The sequence below is a fragment of the Palaemon carinicauda genome, chromosome 16 (assembly GCF_036898095.1).
Source record: "Palaemon carinicauda isolate YSFRI2023 chromosome 16, ASM3689809v2, whole genome shotgun sequence".
Classification (NCBI taxonomy): Eukaryota; Metazoa; Arthropoda; class Malacostraca; order Decapoda; family Palaemonidae; genus Palaemon; species Palaemon carinicauda.
This window is the reverse complement of record NC_090740.1, coordinates 4,101,498-4,118,997: the sequence shown is the minus strand read 5'-3', so window position 1 is coordinate 4,118,997 and position 17,500 is coordinate 4,101,498. Positions and strand designations below refer to the sequence as shown.

Here is a 17,500-nt window from a genome sequence, read left to right as displayed (position 1 = left end):
AAGAAAACAAATAGAATAGCGTACCCGAGTGTACCCTCAAGCAAGAGAACTCTAAATCATTTAAATTTACAAGGACTAAAATTTTTCTAAATAATGATTTACATCAACTAAGCTCGACTTTATAGCCATTAATCTCTATTTCAGTTTATATTTAGGCCTTATAACTCCTCTCCTAATATCAGCGCTATAATATCAAAGGCCAGGAAATGACAAGAGCTAGGATCAAGGAGGGCCAGGAAATGACAAGAGCTAGGACCAAGGAGGGCCAAGAAATGACAAGAGCTAGGACCAAGGAGGGCCAAGAAATGACAAGAGCTAGGACCAAGGAGGGCCAGGAAATGACAAGAGCTAGGACCAAGGAGGGCCAGGAAATGACAAGGGCTAGGACCAAGGAGGGCCAGGAAATGACAAGAGCTAGGACCAAGGAGGGCCAGGAAATGACAAGAGCTAGGACCAAGGAGGGCCAGGAAATGACAAGAGCTAGGACCAAGGAGGGCCAGGAAATGACAAGAGCTAGGACCAAGGAGGGCCAGGAAATGACAAGAGCTAGGACCAAGGAGGGCCAGGAAATGACAAGAGCTAGGACCAAGGAGGGCCAGGAAATGACAAGAGCTAGGACCAAGGAGGGCCAGGAAATGACAAGAGCTAGGACCAAGGAGGGCCAGGAAATGACAAGAGCTAGGACCAAGGAGGGCCAGGAAATGACAAGAGCTAGGACCAAGGAGGGCCAGGAAATGACAAGAGCTAGGACCAAGGAGGGCCAGGAAATGACAAGAGCTAGGACCAAGGAGGGTCCTAGCTCTTGCCTTATATTTAGGCCTTATAGCTCCTCTCCTAATATCAGCGCTATAATATCAAACACCCGACTTGCCAGTGTATTTTCTGAATCCGTGGAACTTCAAAAGTTCAAACTTATAGCGAAAGTTTTTTTATGTTGAATAGGCCGACATATGTCTCTCTTCGTAGTTTATTCATGAAAGATCTATTTTAGCGTTGTTACTATTCTTAAAATATATTATTTTCATTCTTCATTACTTCCCTTATTTCCTTTCCTCACTGGGATATATTCCCCTGTTGGAGCCTTTGGGTTTATAGCAGCCTACTTTTTCCAACTAGGGGTGTAGCTTAGCTAAAATAATAATGATAATAATAATAATAATAATAATAATAATAATAATAAAACAACAACACCAACAACAACAATAATAATAATAATAATAATAATAATAATAATAATAATAATAATAATAAAAAACAACAACAACAATAATAATAATAATAATAATAATAATAATAATAATAATAATAATTAAACAACAACAATAACAACAAAAACAACAACAATAATAATAATAATAATGATAATAATAAAAAAAACAACAACAGCAACAACAGCAATAATAATAATAATAATAATAATAACAACAATAATAATAATAATAATAATAATAATAATAATAATAATAACAATAATAAAAAACAACAACAACAACAACAACAATAATAATAATAATAATAATAATAATAAAATACAACAACAACAACAATAATAATAATAATAATAATAATAATAATAATAATAATAATAATAATAATTATTATTATTATAATAATAACAATAATAATAATAACATCCTACACCAAACTTGCCAGTCTACCTCACACAAGCATATTTTCTGATCTGTATATTTACCCCCTCAGTAGTCTCCTCCCCCCCCCCCCCCCCCCGCCCCAGACAGGCATGGCACCCACTTTCAAAGGATCTTCTCCTAAAATACAGGTGGTTTGTTTATTTTTCCTCCCTTCAAGTGTCTTAAGCACAAACACTCAAGGTGGCCCCAACCGACTTATGGTCCACTTCTCCTTTTTCTTCTTCATTGGCTTTATCTTCTTCTTTTTCATAATCATCATCTGCTGCTGCTTCTTCTTCTCCTCTTCCTCCTCCTCCTCCTCTTCCTCCTCTTCTTCTTCTTCTTCTCCTTCATCTTCTTCTTCTTCTTCTCCATTTTCTTCTTCTTCTTCTCCTCTTCTTCTTTTCCTCCATTTTCTTTTTCTTCTCCTCTTCTTCTTCTTTTCCTCCATTTTCTTTTTCTTCTCCTCCTCCTCCTCCTCCTCCTCCTCCTCCTCCTCCTCCTCTTCTTCTTCTTCTGTTTCTTCTTCTTCTCTTACATTTTCCTCTTCTTCTTTTTCTTCTTCTCCATTTTCTTCTTCTCCTCTTCTTCTTCTTTTCCTCCATTTTCTTTTTCTTCTCCTCTTCTTCTTCTTTTCCTCCATTTTCTTTTTCTTCTTCTTCTTCTTCTTCTTCTCCTCTTCCTCTTCCTCCTCCTCCTCTTCTTCTTCTTCTTGATTGCGCAACGCGATGCTGTTTTGTTCAGATAATGGATTTTCTTCCGACAGGCGGCGGTGTCAGTAATGATCTTCGTTTATCTTTTCTGGTTCTTCTTTCTTTTTGTTAATTCTCCTGTTATTCCTTATTTTGTCTATCAAATTATCCATTTTATTGGTCTTGATTTTCATATCTTCCATTATTTTATTTCTCTTCCTTTTTTTTTTTAATGGTTTCTATATAAAAGCTTTATTTTAATGTTGTTACTGTTCTAAAATATTATATTTTAATTGTTAATTAATTCTCTTGTAGTTTACTTATTTCCTTGTTTCGTCTCCTCATTGGGCTATTTTCCCTGTTGGAACCCTTGGCCTTATAGCATCTTGCTTTTCCAACTAGGGTTGTCGCTTAGCAAGTAATAATAATAATAATAATAATAATAATAATAATAATAATAATGATAATAATTTGGAAGTTTAACTTTTTCAAATACTGTTTCTTCTTGTGGTATAATAATTTGGAAGTTTGACAGTATTTTTTTTTTAAATACTGTTTCTTCTTATGCCACAAAAGGATTCTATTATTATATGTCTTTTAATTATATCTTACTTGTGTTTGCATTTTTCTATCAATGGAAATTCACCGTAGATAAATTATCTTTTTGACAAAGAATTTAACTATATTTTCTTTGAATACATAGAATTTACTTTTCCACACTTTTGATGTCCTCTTCCTTCAAAAGCTCAGAATTTCAAAGGGTTAAGGTACCCTGACACTTGCACGACTTTTTGCCACGAATTTGTCGTGGCAAGTCGTGACATTTTGTGGCGCGAACTGGAAGATCAATAGAAAAAAAAAAAAAAATTACCTCAGAATCACAGCTGACCTGTCCACATTGACACGAACTGGCACGATGAGTTCACGACGAGTTCACGCATAGTTTGCGCATAGTTTGCGCACTTCCCGCATCGTCCCGACGAGTTCACGAACAGTTCGCGCATAGTTCACGACCTAGTCACGATATTTTGTCGTGATCAAAATTTTGAACATTTCAAAATTCTCGTCACGACATGCCACGATGTCACGACGGGTTTACAAACACTTCACGCCAGTTAACGACCAGTTCACGCCAGTTCACGACTCGAGTCGTGACAATGCGTGCCACAAATTCGTGCAAGTGTCAGCCTCACTTTACAGTAGGCATACTGATATGTGGTGGCCGATGTGGTAACGTCCCTGACTGGCAAACGCAAGACTGAGGGTTCAAATGTTTTAAACGTTTAAAGGGTTCAAAGGTTTTAAACGTTTAAAGGGTTCAAAGCTTTTAAACGTTTAAAGGGTTCAAAGCTTTTAAACGTTTAAAGGGTTCAAAGGTTTTAAACGTTTAATGGGTTCAAAGGTTTTAAAAGTTTAATAGGTTCAAAGGTTTTAAAAGTTTAATAGGTTCAAAACTTTTAACGTTTAAAGGGTTCAAATGTTTTAAACGTTTAAGGGTTCAAAGGTTTTAAACGTTTAAGGGTTCAAAGGTTTTAAACGTTTAAGGGTTCAAAGGTTTTAAACGTTTAAAGGGTTCAAAGGTTTTAAACGTTTAAAGGGTTCAAAGGTTCTAAACGTTTAAGGGTTCAAAGGTTTTAAACGTTTAAAGGGTTCAAAGGTTTTAAACGTTTAAAGGGTTCAAAGCTTTTAAACGTTTAAAGGGTTCAAAGGTTTTAAACGTTTAAAGGGTTCAAAGGTTTTAAACGTTTAATGGGTTCAAAGGTTTTAAACGTTTAAAGGGTTCAAAGGTTTTAAACGTTTAAGGGTTCAAAGGTTTTAAACATTTAAGGGTTCAAATGTTTTAAACGTTTAAAGGGTTCAAAGGTTTTAAACGTTTAATGGGTTCAAAGGTTTTAAACGTTTAAGGGTTCAAAGGTTTTAAACGTTTAAAGGGTTCAAAGGTTTTAAACGTTTAATGGGTTCAAAGGTTTTAAACGTTTAAGGGTTCAAAGGTTTTAAACGTTTAAGGGTTCAAAGGTTTTAAACGTTTAAAGGGTTCAAAGGTTTTAAACGTTTAAAGGGTTCAAAGGTTTTAAACGTTTAATGGGTTCAAAGGTTTTAAACGTTTGAAGGGTTCAAAGGTTTTAAACGTTTAAGGGTTCAAAGGTTTTAAACATTTAAGGGTTCAAATGTTTTAAACGTTTAAAGGGTTCAAAGTTTTTAAACGTTTAATGGGTTCAAAGGTTTTAAACGTTTAAAGGGTTCAAATGTTTTAAACGTTTAAAGGGTTCAAAGGTTTTAAACGTTTAAAGGGTTTAAAGCTTTTAAACGTTTAAGGGTTCAAAGCTTTTAAATGTTTAAGGGTTCAAAGCTTTTAACGTTTAAAGGGTTCAAAGGTTTTAAACATTTAAAGGGTTCAAATCTTTTAAACGTTTAAAGGGTTCAAAGCTTTTAATCGTTTAAGGGTTTAAAGCTTTTAAACGTTTAAAAGGTTCAAAGCTTTTAAACGTTTAAAAGGTTCAAAGGTTTTAAACGTTTAAAAGGTTCAAAGGTTTTAAACTTTTAAAAGGTTCAAAGGTTTTAAACGTTTAAAGGGTTCAAAGCTTTCAAACGTTTAAAGGGTTCAAAGGTTTTAAACGTTTAAAGGGTTCAAAGGTTTTAAACGTTTAAAGGGTTCAAAGGCTTAAGAATAATCAACGCAGACTTCAAAGAGTTCAAGTGAAATTGACAAAGTCATTGAAACAATTTTAAACTCCACTTGAATATCGACAAAGACTTTTAGAAAAAGACTAAACTTCAAGTGAACATTGACCAAGACTTTTAGAAAAAGACTAAACTTCAAGTGAACATTGACAAGGACTTTTAGAAAAAGTCTAAACTTCAAGTGAACATTGACAAAGACTTTTAGAGAAAAACCCAAACTTCAAGTGAACATTGACAAAGACTTTTAGAAAAAACCTAAACTTAAAGTGAACATTGACAAGAACTTTTAGAAAAAGACTAAACTTCAAGTGAACATTGACAAGGACTTTTAGAAAAAGACTAAACTTCAAGTGAACATTGACAAAGACTTTTAGAAAAAGACTAAACACTGCATGAAAATTGACAAGGACTTTAAAAAAAAGACTGAAGTGTAATAGCACTTTTCTAAAAAAAACTTTTAGAAAAAGACCCTAGACTCTACGCTAAAAACAATAAAGACTCAAACGAAGACCTCAAACTCTACATGAAAATCGACCTAGGGATTAAGGATTTTTCAAAGACTACATAACTCTATGAAGAGGCAAAGAGGAGTCCCTAATTTCCCTCTGAATGGACGAGATATATCAAGATATATATATATATATATATATATATATATATATATATATATATATATATTGTGACGAGCCGAGAGAGGGTTGTGAACTCAAAGGCAGGATGCAATCAACTGAGTTATATTGTTATGGAACACTCTCCTTTATATACAAAACCTCAAGGCAACAGGACATAACAAGTTAACAAGACAGACAATGTTACAGAGGAAACAGCAGACATGAATTTTCATGTTCGTTTAGTGCGAGGGAAGAGCGAAGATACAAGCATGATATATGCAAAAGGAATTATGTACAATTGTGTGACACACGGTTGGTACATGATATATATATATATATATATATATATATATATATATATATATATATATATATATATATATTTATATATATATATATATATATATATATATATATATATATTGTCTGTAGAAATGGTGACAATTTCTCTCTGGCGAAATACGAATGTCAAAAGTAGACCTATGTCAAAGATTTTGTGTCCTATTATAAGATCCTATCCTATTGCATTTTTCTATTCCGCTCCTGTTATGCAATATTATTGCAATCGGGAGATTTTCTTATACAAACAAAGATGTTTAACCAATCTTCATCGTTGGTACTTGATTTTTTTTTAATCGCAAACTGACCTATAGCATACATGTATGTCCAGTACGTGTGTATGTATGTGTAAGGTTAACAGTCTTTGCGTGTTATTTTAATAATTATACTTCAGATTTTGTGGTAGATTTATAACTAAATTACAGTATAAAAATGATTTAATACCACAGATATAAAGAAACCCCAGCAAAAATATAATTAAAATAGTATAGGCCTACTGATCAAATAGAAACCACTAACTATTCACTTAATGATATAATTTGTCAGGTCAGTCTCAAGACATAAAAGATCTGAATCTATTAAACTAAATCTAAAGGAAAAAAATAAGAAATCTTGAGAAATAAACTTACTGCTTATCTCCCAGGACTCCTTTGGAATATCAGTGTGGATGACGTCAACGAAGTCAGCATCACTTGGGTCAAGCCGGACCTCTGGTGGCGTGTTGACAAAGTAGGGTCCCGCTGGGTCTAGGCCGGTTATGCGTCCCACCTTCAGTTGGAAAAGAAATTATGGGATATTTTGCAATGACTAGAGGACAGGCAGTTATTTCTTATCGACTGTATATATTAAAAAAATTAATAATTCAGAAGTGTGATAGAACTTATAAGATGTTATGTAATGCAAATGTAAAATATTCAATACCTCTTTTGTTTTCCAAAGCTTGGAAGTAAGTTTTGGCTTCCTCTAATTTAAAAAATAGATTCATTTTGATGATTATGTTGTTACACATCTAATTTAAGATTAAATCCAAGCTCCTCCATTGCACATTTGAAACTTAAATTTCTAGTTGAATAATACTAAAATTTGGTTTTCTCTAATGATCTCTTTATACACAGGCTACTGATAGAATGTTTAAATTGGGTGCAACCCTCATCTTCAACATGCTCCACCCAAGGTCTATACATCTATAGACCTTGGCTCCACCCACAAGCATCGTGATGGGCCACCACCTTCTCATAGCTATTTTATAGATGTGACAATGATAGTAATAGAATAGATTATAGGTAATTATGATACTTTAATAGTGACTAACACTGTGGCTGGCATTGCGTAGCACAGCCATGTACCACTCCCCAGAAGAGAGGAGCAATGCGATAATGTTTATTTACAAGCGAAACGAGCCGTGGTTGAGCAAAGATCATTTGAGTGGCGGCCTATCACGATGCTTGCGAGTGGAGTATGTTAAAGATGAAGGGCTATATCCAGTGGCAGATAAATAGTATGTTGAAGATGAGGGGCTATATCCAGTCACAGATAAATATTCATCATCTGACATTACCTTTTGACCAGTCGCCATACTGAGGAAACTTCCAGCATAGCCCATGAAATGCGCCCCGAGACTGTGTCCTATGAGGTGGATGTTCGAAGCCGGTACGTCGTAGAATTTCTACCATGGAATTAGATTTGTATAGAGAATCATTAAATAGAGAAAGGTATATAAAACTCTTATGACGCTTAAGAAACCTATCATATTGCTGGAACTTTCTACAATTACAAGAAAAGAATACTTTTTATGAAATTGAAAATCATACCATCGCTAGCTGAATCAGTAGAACTTCAAAATTTCAAAGTTGGAGCAAATGCTTTTTTGTTGACCAGGCGGACATGAGTCTTTTTATAGTTTATATGTGACATATTTGTTTTTGACGTTGTTAATAGTTTATATATGACATATCTGTTTTGACGTTGTTGCCTTTTTTAGAATGATTTATTGTTAATTTGTTCTCTTCATTTATTTATTTCCTTATTTCCCTTTCCTCACTGGGCTGTCTTTCCCTGTTGGGGCCCCTGGACTTATAGCATCTTGCTTTTCCAACTAGGGTTGTAGCTTGGATAATAATAATAATAATAATAATAATAATAATAATAATAATAATAATAATAATAATATATGACATATCTGTTTTGACGTTGTTGCCTTTTTTAGAATGATTTATTGTTAATTTGTTCTCTTCATTTATTTATTTCCTTATTTCCTTTCCTCGCTGGGCTGTTTTTCCCTGTTGGGGCCCCTGGGCTTATAGCATTTTGCTTTTCCAACTAGGGTTGTAGCTTGGATAGTAATAATAATAATAATAATAATAATAATAATAATATATGACATATCTGTTTTGACGTTGTTGCCTTTTTTTAGAATGATTTATTGTTAATTTGCTCTCTTCATTTATTTATTTCCTTATTTCCTTTCCTCACTGGGCTGTTTTTCTCTGTTGGGGCCCCTGGGCTTATAGCATCTTGCTTTTCCAACTAGGGTTGTAGCTTGGATAATAATAATAATAATAATAATAATAATAATAATAATAATAATAACAGACACAAACTGCTTCCAAAACCCCTCATTGAGCCCTCACAGAGCTGGCATGAATTCAACTTGATATTTCTAATATAAAAATAATGAACCTATCAGCCACTCACCACCAGCAGATGCAGAAGATAACCAGTAACTGCCCCGGACACCCTAATATTCGAAACGGACTGAGTGTAAGGAGGGTGGGCAGCCGTAGACCAGTCCACTGTTATGACACTGACGTTTGTTGACACTTTGAGTAGAGCTTCCCTCATCTTCACCATCCATTTCAGAGATGCAGTTTCCAAGTAGCTGTTGGTGGAAGAGGAGAGAGAACTTATTATTATTATTATTATTATTGTTATTATTATTATTATTATTATTATTATTATTATTATTATTATTATTAGCTAAGCTACAGCTCTAGTTGGAAAAGCAAGATTCTATAAGCTCCATATTTATTATTATTATTATTATTATTATTATTATTATTGTTATTATTATTATTATTATTATTATTATTATTACTAGCTAAGCTACAACTCTAGTTGAAAAAGCAAGATGCTATAAGCCCAAGGGCTCCAATAGGGGAAAATAGCCCAGTGAAGAAAAGAAACGAAGGAAATAGATAAACGATATGAGAAAAAATTAAAAATAAAATATCTTAAAAACAGTAACAAGATCAAAACAGTTATGTAATATATAAACTATAAAAAATTCATGTCAGCCTGTTCAACATAAAAAACATTTGCTGCAACTTTGGACTTTTGAACTTTGAGATAAATGATGGGAGTAAGAGTGAACTGTTTTTTCCTCTGATTGTTGGAAAGAAATGCAATAAATTTCTGTTTCGCAAATGCTTTTTTGTTGACCAGGCGGACATGAGTCTTTTTATAGTTTATTTATGACATATTTGTTTTTGACGTTGTTAATAGTTTATATAGGACATATCTGTTTTGACGTTGTTGCCTTTTTTAGAATGATTTATTGTTAATTTGTTCTCTTCATTCACTTATTTCCTTTCCTCACTGGGCTATTTTTCCCTATTGGGGCCCTTGGGCTTATAGCATCTTGCTTTTCCAACTAGGGTTGTAGCTTGGATAGTAATAATAATAATAATAATTAAATGTTAAAAAAGATTGACAAAATTTGCTTGATGAAGAAAATGAATGACAGTAATCCATGGTTATCTTTTTTATCATTTGAATAAATTATGATAAAATAATTTCCTAAGGAAAATTACATTTTGAAGAATGATAATGATTAATAAGAAGTTGATAATAGAAAAATCAGGTCACAAACTCAAAGGAAAGTATGATCTGTAGTACTTAACTGTCAAGAAACAACTGATAAAAAAAAAAAAAAAAAAAAAAAAAAAAAAACTATGCAAAGGTATTTTTCATTTCGATTTATGATATGGGGCCCACGTGAAAACCTGTGAAGGTAATTTCTAGAAATGAAGAAAAATAGTAGATTTAATTCTTTCATTATTATTAGAATCATAAATGTGTAGGACGACCCTCCACATGCGTTAGTACCTTGGGAAACAAAAAATACCAATTGGAGTCGGAAGCCACCCAAAGCCTTCATAATAAGTTAAGAAAGATGGAAACATTATGTTCCCAGATAAAATCTATCGAGCAATTAGAGAAGTTTATATCAGAGATCAATCATCAATTGAAATTGTAATTGCAGATATTCTCGATAAATATTAAAGCATAAAAAATCTTCAAAAAACAAATGTATAAAAGCTATTGGATGAATTGCAGTAACAAATTATGTAACATGAAGACAAGACCCAAATACCAGTAAACAAAAAAGTGCATATGACACCGAAGACCAAGTTTTCAGTAACTGTAAAAAGCATATTTCCCAAGTAAATTGGGTTCAAATGAACTGAACGAGGCACCAAGAGGGCCTCTGAAATAAACCAGGAGGAGGAACATAAAATTGAGGAAAACGAACCCGTGTGTCATGGCGTATACTGGCGCTCTCGGGTCCAAGCCGAAAGTGTAAAGATCACCAATGTTTTGGAGAGACAATTCCTGATGAAAACGTAAGAAGAAATAAAAAGATTAATGTTACATCATAAATGCTCTCTTTTTTATCTAAGCTTCATTTTACAGTTAGGTATTATATGATTTGAAGAACATATTTTTGATTGTGTATAGGTTGGCTGGTACGAATCTAGAGACCTCTTCATTAATATCTTAGCACATCTACAGGCAGAACCCGGTGACCCGGTGATGGCATAATACCAATTTGATATGTGACCTAGCTAACTAGCCATTGTGAATCCTAATATAATTGTTACATATTATTTTAGGTCTATTTTATTTACTAGTCTTATGCATCCATTCTCTTAAAACAACTCAAAATACTGAGCAGTGTTCAATGGGTAAAGGTTACACAAATTAATTTGGGAATATATTAAAGGTAACTTGAGAAAACGTGGAAGTTTAGAAACATGTATTGTGAATATCCCACATAGTAAATATCAAACATCATCCAAAATAGCGTTTCAAAATGTTAGAAGAAGAAATGACACGAACGTCTCACCTGGCAATATGGTTCACTCGGGGTGTACAAACAAAAGATTGGTGTGGTCACGTTCAGTGGCATTGGCATGATACCTACAGGGCGCTCTAGCGTTCCAGCCCAAGGGGCCTCCAAGGTAAAGCATCCGAATGGGTCATAGCAGACTGGATCAAGAGATAAATGTAATCGTATAGAAGCACGATAAGATAGAATGAACCAGGAAGACGGTTATAATGAAAAGAGATAAGATTGGGTAGCATAAAAGACAACTAAAGTACAAAACAACTAAAAGAGAGTATAAAAACTCATCAAAGTTCATCTAAAACTATACTTTTTAATAAAGCAGTGATAAGTTAGTATAGAGGATAATGAACTACAGCTGAAATCATATCTAAATATCAGTGAACACCTTTAAAGCATTAAAAAGGACAATAAAGATTCTATAATAACCAGAGAGATCTAGGTGTATGGATTGTTATTATCTCTAATATCATAGTTTTAGCAAAAAAATTCAACAATTGAACTAGAACATAGCTTAACTTATCAATCAACATTGATACAAAAGAAGTACCTTCACCCGGAGGAACAGTTGGAAGAGCAGGTCTCCGACCCGTGAAGCTCAAGCTAAGCAGGGCATGTAGTACGACGCTCTCCATCTTGCAAACTATTATAAATTTTCTTTCTAAGACGTGGCTCCAGCAGGAATGCGTTATCTTTCAGTAATCTGTAAGAAGAAAATTATATTCCTCATGATGAATGGAGAAGTATTCATTTAAAAGCTCAAGATAAAGACGACTGGCGAAATCTAATCGAGGCCCTTTTGTGTCAATAGGCGTAGGAGGAGATGATGATGATGATGATGAGAGAACAATATATATCGTGCACCAGAAAACCCTTCCTAGACACACCTCTCAGCAAGAGACTAAAGCTCACTTTCATGTTTGGAAAATACTTAGGGCTGCTTCCTCAATAATCCACTAGGGGTCGGTTACCCTAAGCAGCGAGTTTGTACCTATTGTGGATGGGGTCCTATACTGTATAAGGTGGATAAGAGCATTAGGTTAGGAAATTCATCCCAAATGGAATTACTGACACCGGAAGGCTAACAACACTACTTCTCTCACAAAGCCACCGGCCCAATCCCCCTAACAGTGAGAGGCATTGAATTAAATTCCTGTGTGGACAGGAACCCTTTGGGCATTTTACATAAATCCAAGTTTATAAATCATATATCTAGGAGCTAGAGGAAGTGGCACATAGTACATAAGGTAAAGAAAGAAATGGTCCTAGCAAGTCAATGTTAACAGGGACAGGGAAGTGATCATATTTTCTATTAAATCAAAAAATTGTTTCATGATTAATGGGTAGGACCATGGGATTCAAGTTTAAACTCCCTTTGAACAAAACGTCCATACCAATAGTTGTCTCATACGCTCACAGAGAAACCTCATTAGTATAGAGCTAAAGCCCTACATATAATGTTGCACTCACCTCGATTGTTCTCATACTTTATTGTTCCTTGGATATCAAGGATCTACATATGTCACATTTCACTTAACGCCTTTTAGTTCTTCCTCGCCTACTTCTACACATAATTTCTAAATGATGTAGTTGTTTTAAATCTTATCCTTTTCCACAGGGTTAGAAAACAAAAGTATATAAGTATACATTTGAAATTATCACCAACTCACTAGGGCAAAGGGGAGGGCATCTCTATATTAACTCAGGCCTGGGTCCAAAAATCTCTAGCTTTCCCAGTCTAGGCACACCACTTACATGTCTACCTAAATATGATCTGATCCATCCTTCACCTATGCTATCTTTTCTTGTCTTCAGGGCTAAAGTTTTAAAGGAAAAGACAGAAATTGTTATTGTGCTCCTCCATAATGATGGCTTTGTAAAGATACCCTGATGAAAGCCATTATTTACTGGTTGAAACAGCTGTCCGCAAATGTTTTAATAAATGCAGCAACACATTAACAAATTCCATCTTTTTCTTAAAAATTCTAGCCATGAAGTCAAGAAAATACACGAAAAACTGGAAAAGCATTGTCTTAGAAAAAACAATGATGCCATTGGAGCCTCAGCATTTAGGGAAAATGGTCTAAGAGCATGGCTATGCCCCGAGAGTGTATATGCATATCTACATATAAATATAAACACACAAACATATGTCTGTATTATACATATATATCAAATACATACACATACAGTAAACCAACCTAGTATGGCTGGCCCTGACTAGTACAGTTCACCACATTAAAGTATCTGTACTTAGAATATATATATATATATATATATATATATATATATATATATATATATATATACTGTATATATATATATATATATATATATATATATATATATATATATATATATATATATATATATATTTCAAAGTAGAGATACTTTAATGTGGTGAACTGTACTAGCCAGGGCCAGCCATACTAGGTTGGTCTGCTGTGAGCAATCAAACAAAAGCCTCCCACCATCACCAATCCATACTGGGGAGCGTGGTGGTGATGAAAACTGGCTAAACCCCAGACACGAATAAAGACATATCAGATGGCATTGTCTTGCAATGAACTAGAAACGGCTGCATTCGGTGTTGTTGTATATACATACTTTAATAAAACTCGGTTTCTTGAGTGAAAAGTATTAAACATTTCTACCACTGCATTTACAGCCACAACAATATCCACTGTTTAACACTTGATCGATGATTTATTACTTACATTTAAACCATAAAATAAATCGCAACACAGACTTAAACAACTACGTTTTAGCAAGAAACCCCATGATTTCTGTAGGAACCTCCCTTACCTTTTTCACAGATACTCTGAAGATGGTTCTCACCGGACAGCTGAGGCTTACTGACTGTCTTGACACGCTAGTCACTGCTCCGATAGTCTTATCACCAACGTTTGTGAAGGGTATTTGCCAGCGAAGCGATTTCGTTATCTTTCCTTTCATATTCTTTCATTTTTTTACATATCTATGTGTTGAACTATATATATTGAACTATTTAATAAGCGTTTTCCAATTAAATAAGACTCTGGTTGGCTAGTTTATATTAAGCTCGCTCTACACCAGCGCAGGACAGCTCATTGCAAAACCGTTAAACTATTGCCATCTAACAGATGCATGCTAGTCTTTCAGGACAAGATTTATAACTAAACACGAGTCCTATCTCACTCTAGTTGTGACCAACCATTTTTGAATAACTACCAGGTAATAATTCACTGCTTAGCCCAATAGACAGTTTAGTTTAACGTGATAGACCTATTACACTTAAATTCAGCTCGGTCTAATCGCATGAAAACTTTTAAACACAAAATGTCCTTAGATGATAAAAATTTAATGACACTAAAGATTATTTGTTTGTTATCTCTCTAATCTTTACAAGGTTGTAAGAACAACTAATCGAAGAAATCATATTAAAAAGTAAACTAATGAAAAAATTTACGGTAAATGTTTTATTCTGATAACCATAACTACTTAAGGAATTCTCAATCTTATCAAATGGTTTTCACATTAAAAACAATTTTTGTAAATTCTACATTCTTTTATCATGAGGCATTGCCCCTTAACGGATCATTGCTCCTGAAGTTTTGCTAGGCAATTGTTATTGCAACAATATGATCAATCTAATGAATTGAAAATGAGCCAGAAAAGCTCTTCAGTAGCACATCATACTTCCCACACACACAGTGCCTTTTAAAGGATTTTAAAGGTTTAAAAGTTACTCATGAATGGTAGAAGCATAGCACAGTGACAATACACAAGAGACTGACTATATATACATCAGCAACCAAGCCCCTCTCCATCAAGTCAGGACAAGGGAGGGCTAAGCAAAGGCTGCTTATGACTCAGCAGGTGGGATTATAAGCTTCCCTAAATCATCATCATCAAGTACGGGGTGTTCGATGTCGAACGGCCGTGGCCCTCTGCAATAAAACATCTCCATTCATTCCGGTCTTGAGCCTTCCTTTCCAACTCCACCATCGTTAGCCCGCACATCTCCTTGATATTGTCACTCAATCTAGTTTTAGGCCTTCCTCTCGTTCTTGTACCATAGACTGATCTAATTAGTAGCGTTCTTTCCAGAGTATTGTGTTTCCGAACCTGGTGTCCAGTAAAAGTTAGTTTTCTTTCATCCAAAATGTCAAGTAATCTTTTTTTCGATATTGATCTTTTGTAGAACTTCCACGTTAGTCTTTTTTCTCAATCCAGTTTATCCTAAGGACTCTTCTGTAACACCATAGTTCAAAACTTTCTAATCTTCCTTATCTCACCAGGATGGTGATGCTGCAGACACTACAAGAAACTATCAAGCTTAAGCAGGTCTCGAACCCTAGTCCAGCAGATCGCTAGGAAGGAAAGTTTCCAATGGGCTACCGGAACTTTTATAAGTTTCATCTTGGCTGGACTATATCGTTTTCTGGGTGTCAGGACCTATCAATTTGAAGAAATAAAATGTTTACGCTTAATCAATGCACTCCAATTTTGCACTCTTCAACGTGACCTACTATCCTTCATTCTCTCCACGTGATCAAACCACGTTAAATAGTTTGACCCACCTTACCACCCAAGTTAACAGAGGACTATACATTTTTCCAACTATGTAACACAAACACATAGACTTCAACATTTTATCTTTCTTTCATTGTCAGCATTCTTATTTCACTTCAGTTTCCAAATATCTTTTTTTACACCCTGATACATTTTTACTTTACTTCATTACTTATTTAGTGACTTTGCTCTTCTCAAATGTTGCCATCATTCAAAATATTTATCCCCCAAATGCCTATACAAATTAACTGATTATTTCGTCCGCCTCCCATGCTTGGAAAACGATGCTGGTCAAGATATTTAAAACTTAAATATCTCTCTCTCTCTCTCTCTCTCTCTCTCTCTCTCTCTCTCTCTCTCTCTCTCTCTCTCTCTCTCTCATTAGTCGAGTATGACAAAAGTGAAGAAAATTGCAAAAACACACCAGAAAAGTTGACATTTTCAACATTAGTTACGGTATTATTCAATCCTCCTGGTTTTCATTTACTCTTATTACCTTCTGCTAGCATTCCCTTATAAACAAATAATTTCACCATTTCCTGCAGTTTCTCTACACCATGCCCATTCCACAATGTCACTCCAAACACCATTCATTTCTAGCATATTTTCTATGGTCATAGAATTGCTCTATCATCTTTGACTATTATTATTATTATTATTATTGAATGCTAAGCTACAACCCTAGTTGGAAAAGCAGGATGCTATAAGCCCAGGGGCTCCAACAGGGAAAATAGCCCAGTGAGGAAAGGAAATAAGGAAAAATAAAATATTTTAGAAATAATAGCAACATCAAAATAAATATTTCCTATATAAACTATAAAAACTTTAACAAAACAAGAGGAAGAGAAACTAGATAGAACAGTGTGCCCGAGAGTACCCTCAAGCAAGAGAACTCTAACCCAAGACAGTGGAAGACCATGGTACAGAGGCTATGGCACTACCCAAGACTAGAGAACAATGGTTTGATTTTGGAGTGTCCTTCTCCTAGAAGAGCTGCTTACCATAGCTGAAGAGTCTCTTCTATAGGGATATCAGATACCTTTGGAGACATAACATACCCAAACAGACATTTATAATTATAGTAAATAAGAGAAAAAACGCACTGACCATAAATATACCCATAAAACATGTCTCTGAAGCAGTCCAAGTCAAAATCTGAGACCGTGAAAATTTTGAGTTTTTTCCCCCCACCCACCCACCCACCTTACACGACTCGTCATGAAATTACGGGTTACTTTCATAACTTCAATACCCTTTATGATTATAGTGTAACGTGCCGAGAGAAGGTTGTGAACTCAAAGGCAGTGTGAAAGCAACTGAGTGAGTTAATTGTAGAACACTCTCCTTTATATACAAAATCTCAAAGCAACAAGAATTTTTATGTTGAGAGAAATCGACAATGTTACAGAGGAAAAAAGCAGACATGATTTTTCAGGTTCTTTTTAGTGCGAGGGGAGAGCGAAGATACAGGCACAAAATGAACTATGTACGATCGTGTGACACACGGTTGGTACAATAGTAAATAATAGAAAACACTCACTGACCCTTCATATAGACATAACTATGAAGCAAGGTTCTATCTCATTTGAAATATTTTCATATTTTTTGACAAACTACATTCGGCAACTTGCATCTTCGCCAGCTTCCGTATTCCATTTTTAATTATTAATATCTTTTTATTTATATTTGACAGATTTTTTTTTATCTTTAAATTTTTCTTCTTAATACTTTTATAATAAACACTTCATTCTCCAAATACTTTTATAATAAACACTTCATTCTCCAAATACTTTTATGATAAACACTTCATTCTCCAAATACTTTTATAATCAACACTTCATTCTCCAAATACTTTTATAATCAACA

The 17,500-nt window shown here is 34.3% G+C and overlaps 1 protein-coding gene across 2 annotated transcripts in view; it reads right to left on the bottom strand.

Moving 5' to 3' along the window:
* LOC137655630 (pancreatic triacylglycerol lipase-like) overlaps nt 1-17,500 on the bottom strand; it is a 45,166-nt gene that overhangs the window by 13,746 nt on the left and 13,920 nt on the right. Inside the window, exons 1-7 of one of the 2 annotated variants that reach the window (XM_068389548.1) lie at nt 13,886-14,039; nt 11,631-11,783; nt 11,081-11,223; nt 10,487-10,566; nt 8,650-8,833; nt 7,514-7,621; nt 6,585-6,723 (exon numbers count right to left, since the gene is read on the bottom strand). In XM_068389548.1, coding sequence (XP_068245649.1) covers nt 6,585-6,723; nt 7,514-7,621; nt 8,650-8,833; nt 10,487-10,566; nt 11,081-11,223; nt 11,631-11,715 — 739 coding nt within the window. In that variant the 5' untranslated portion in view covers nt 11,716-11,783; nt 13,886-14,039. Of the gene's footprint in view, nt 1-6,584; nt 6,724-7,513; nt 7,622-8,649; nt 8,834-10,486; nt 10,567-11,080; nt 11,224-11,630; nt 11,784-13,885; nt 14,040-17,500 lie in introns of those variants that run through there. The other variant, XM_068389549.1, reaches the window with a different exon arrangement.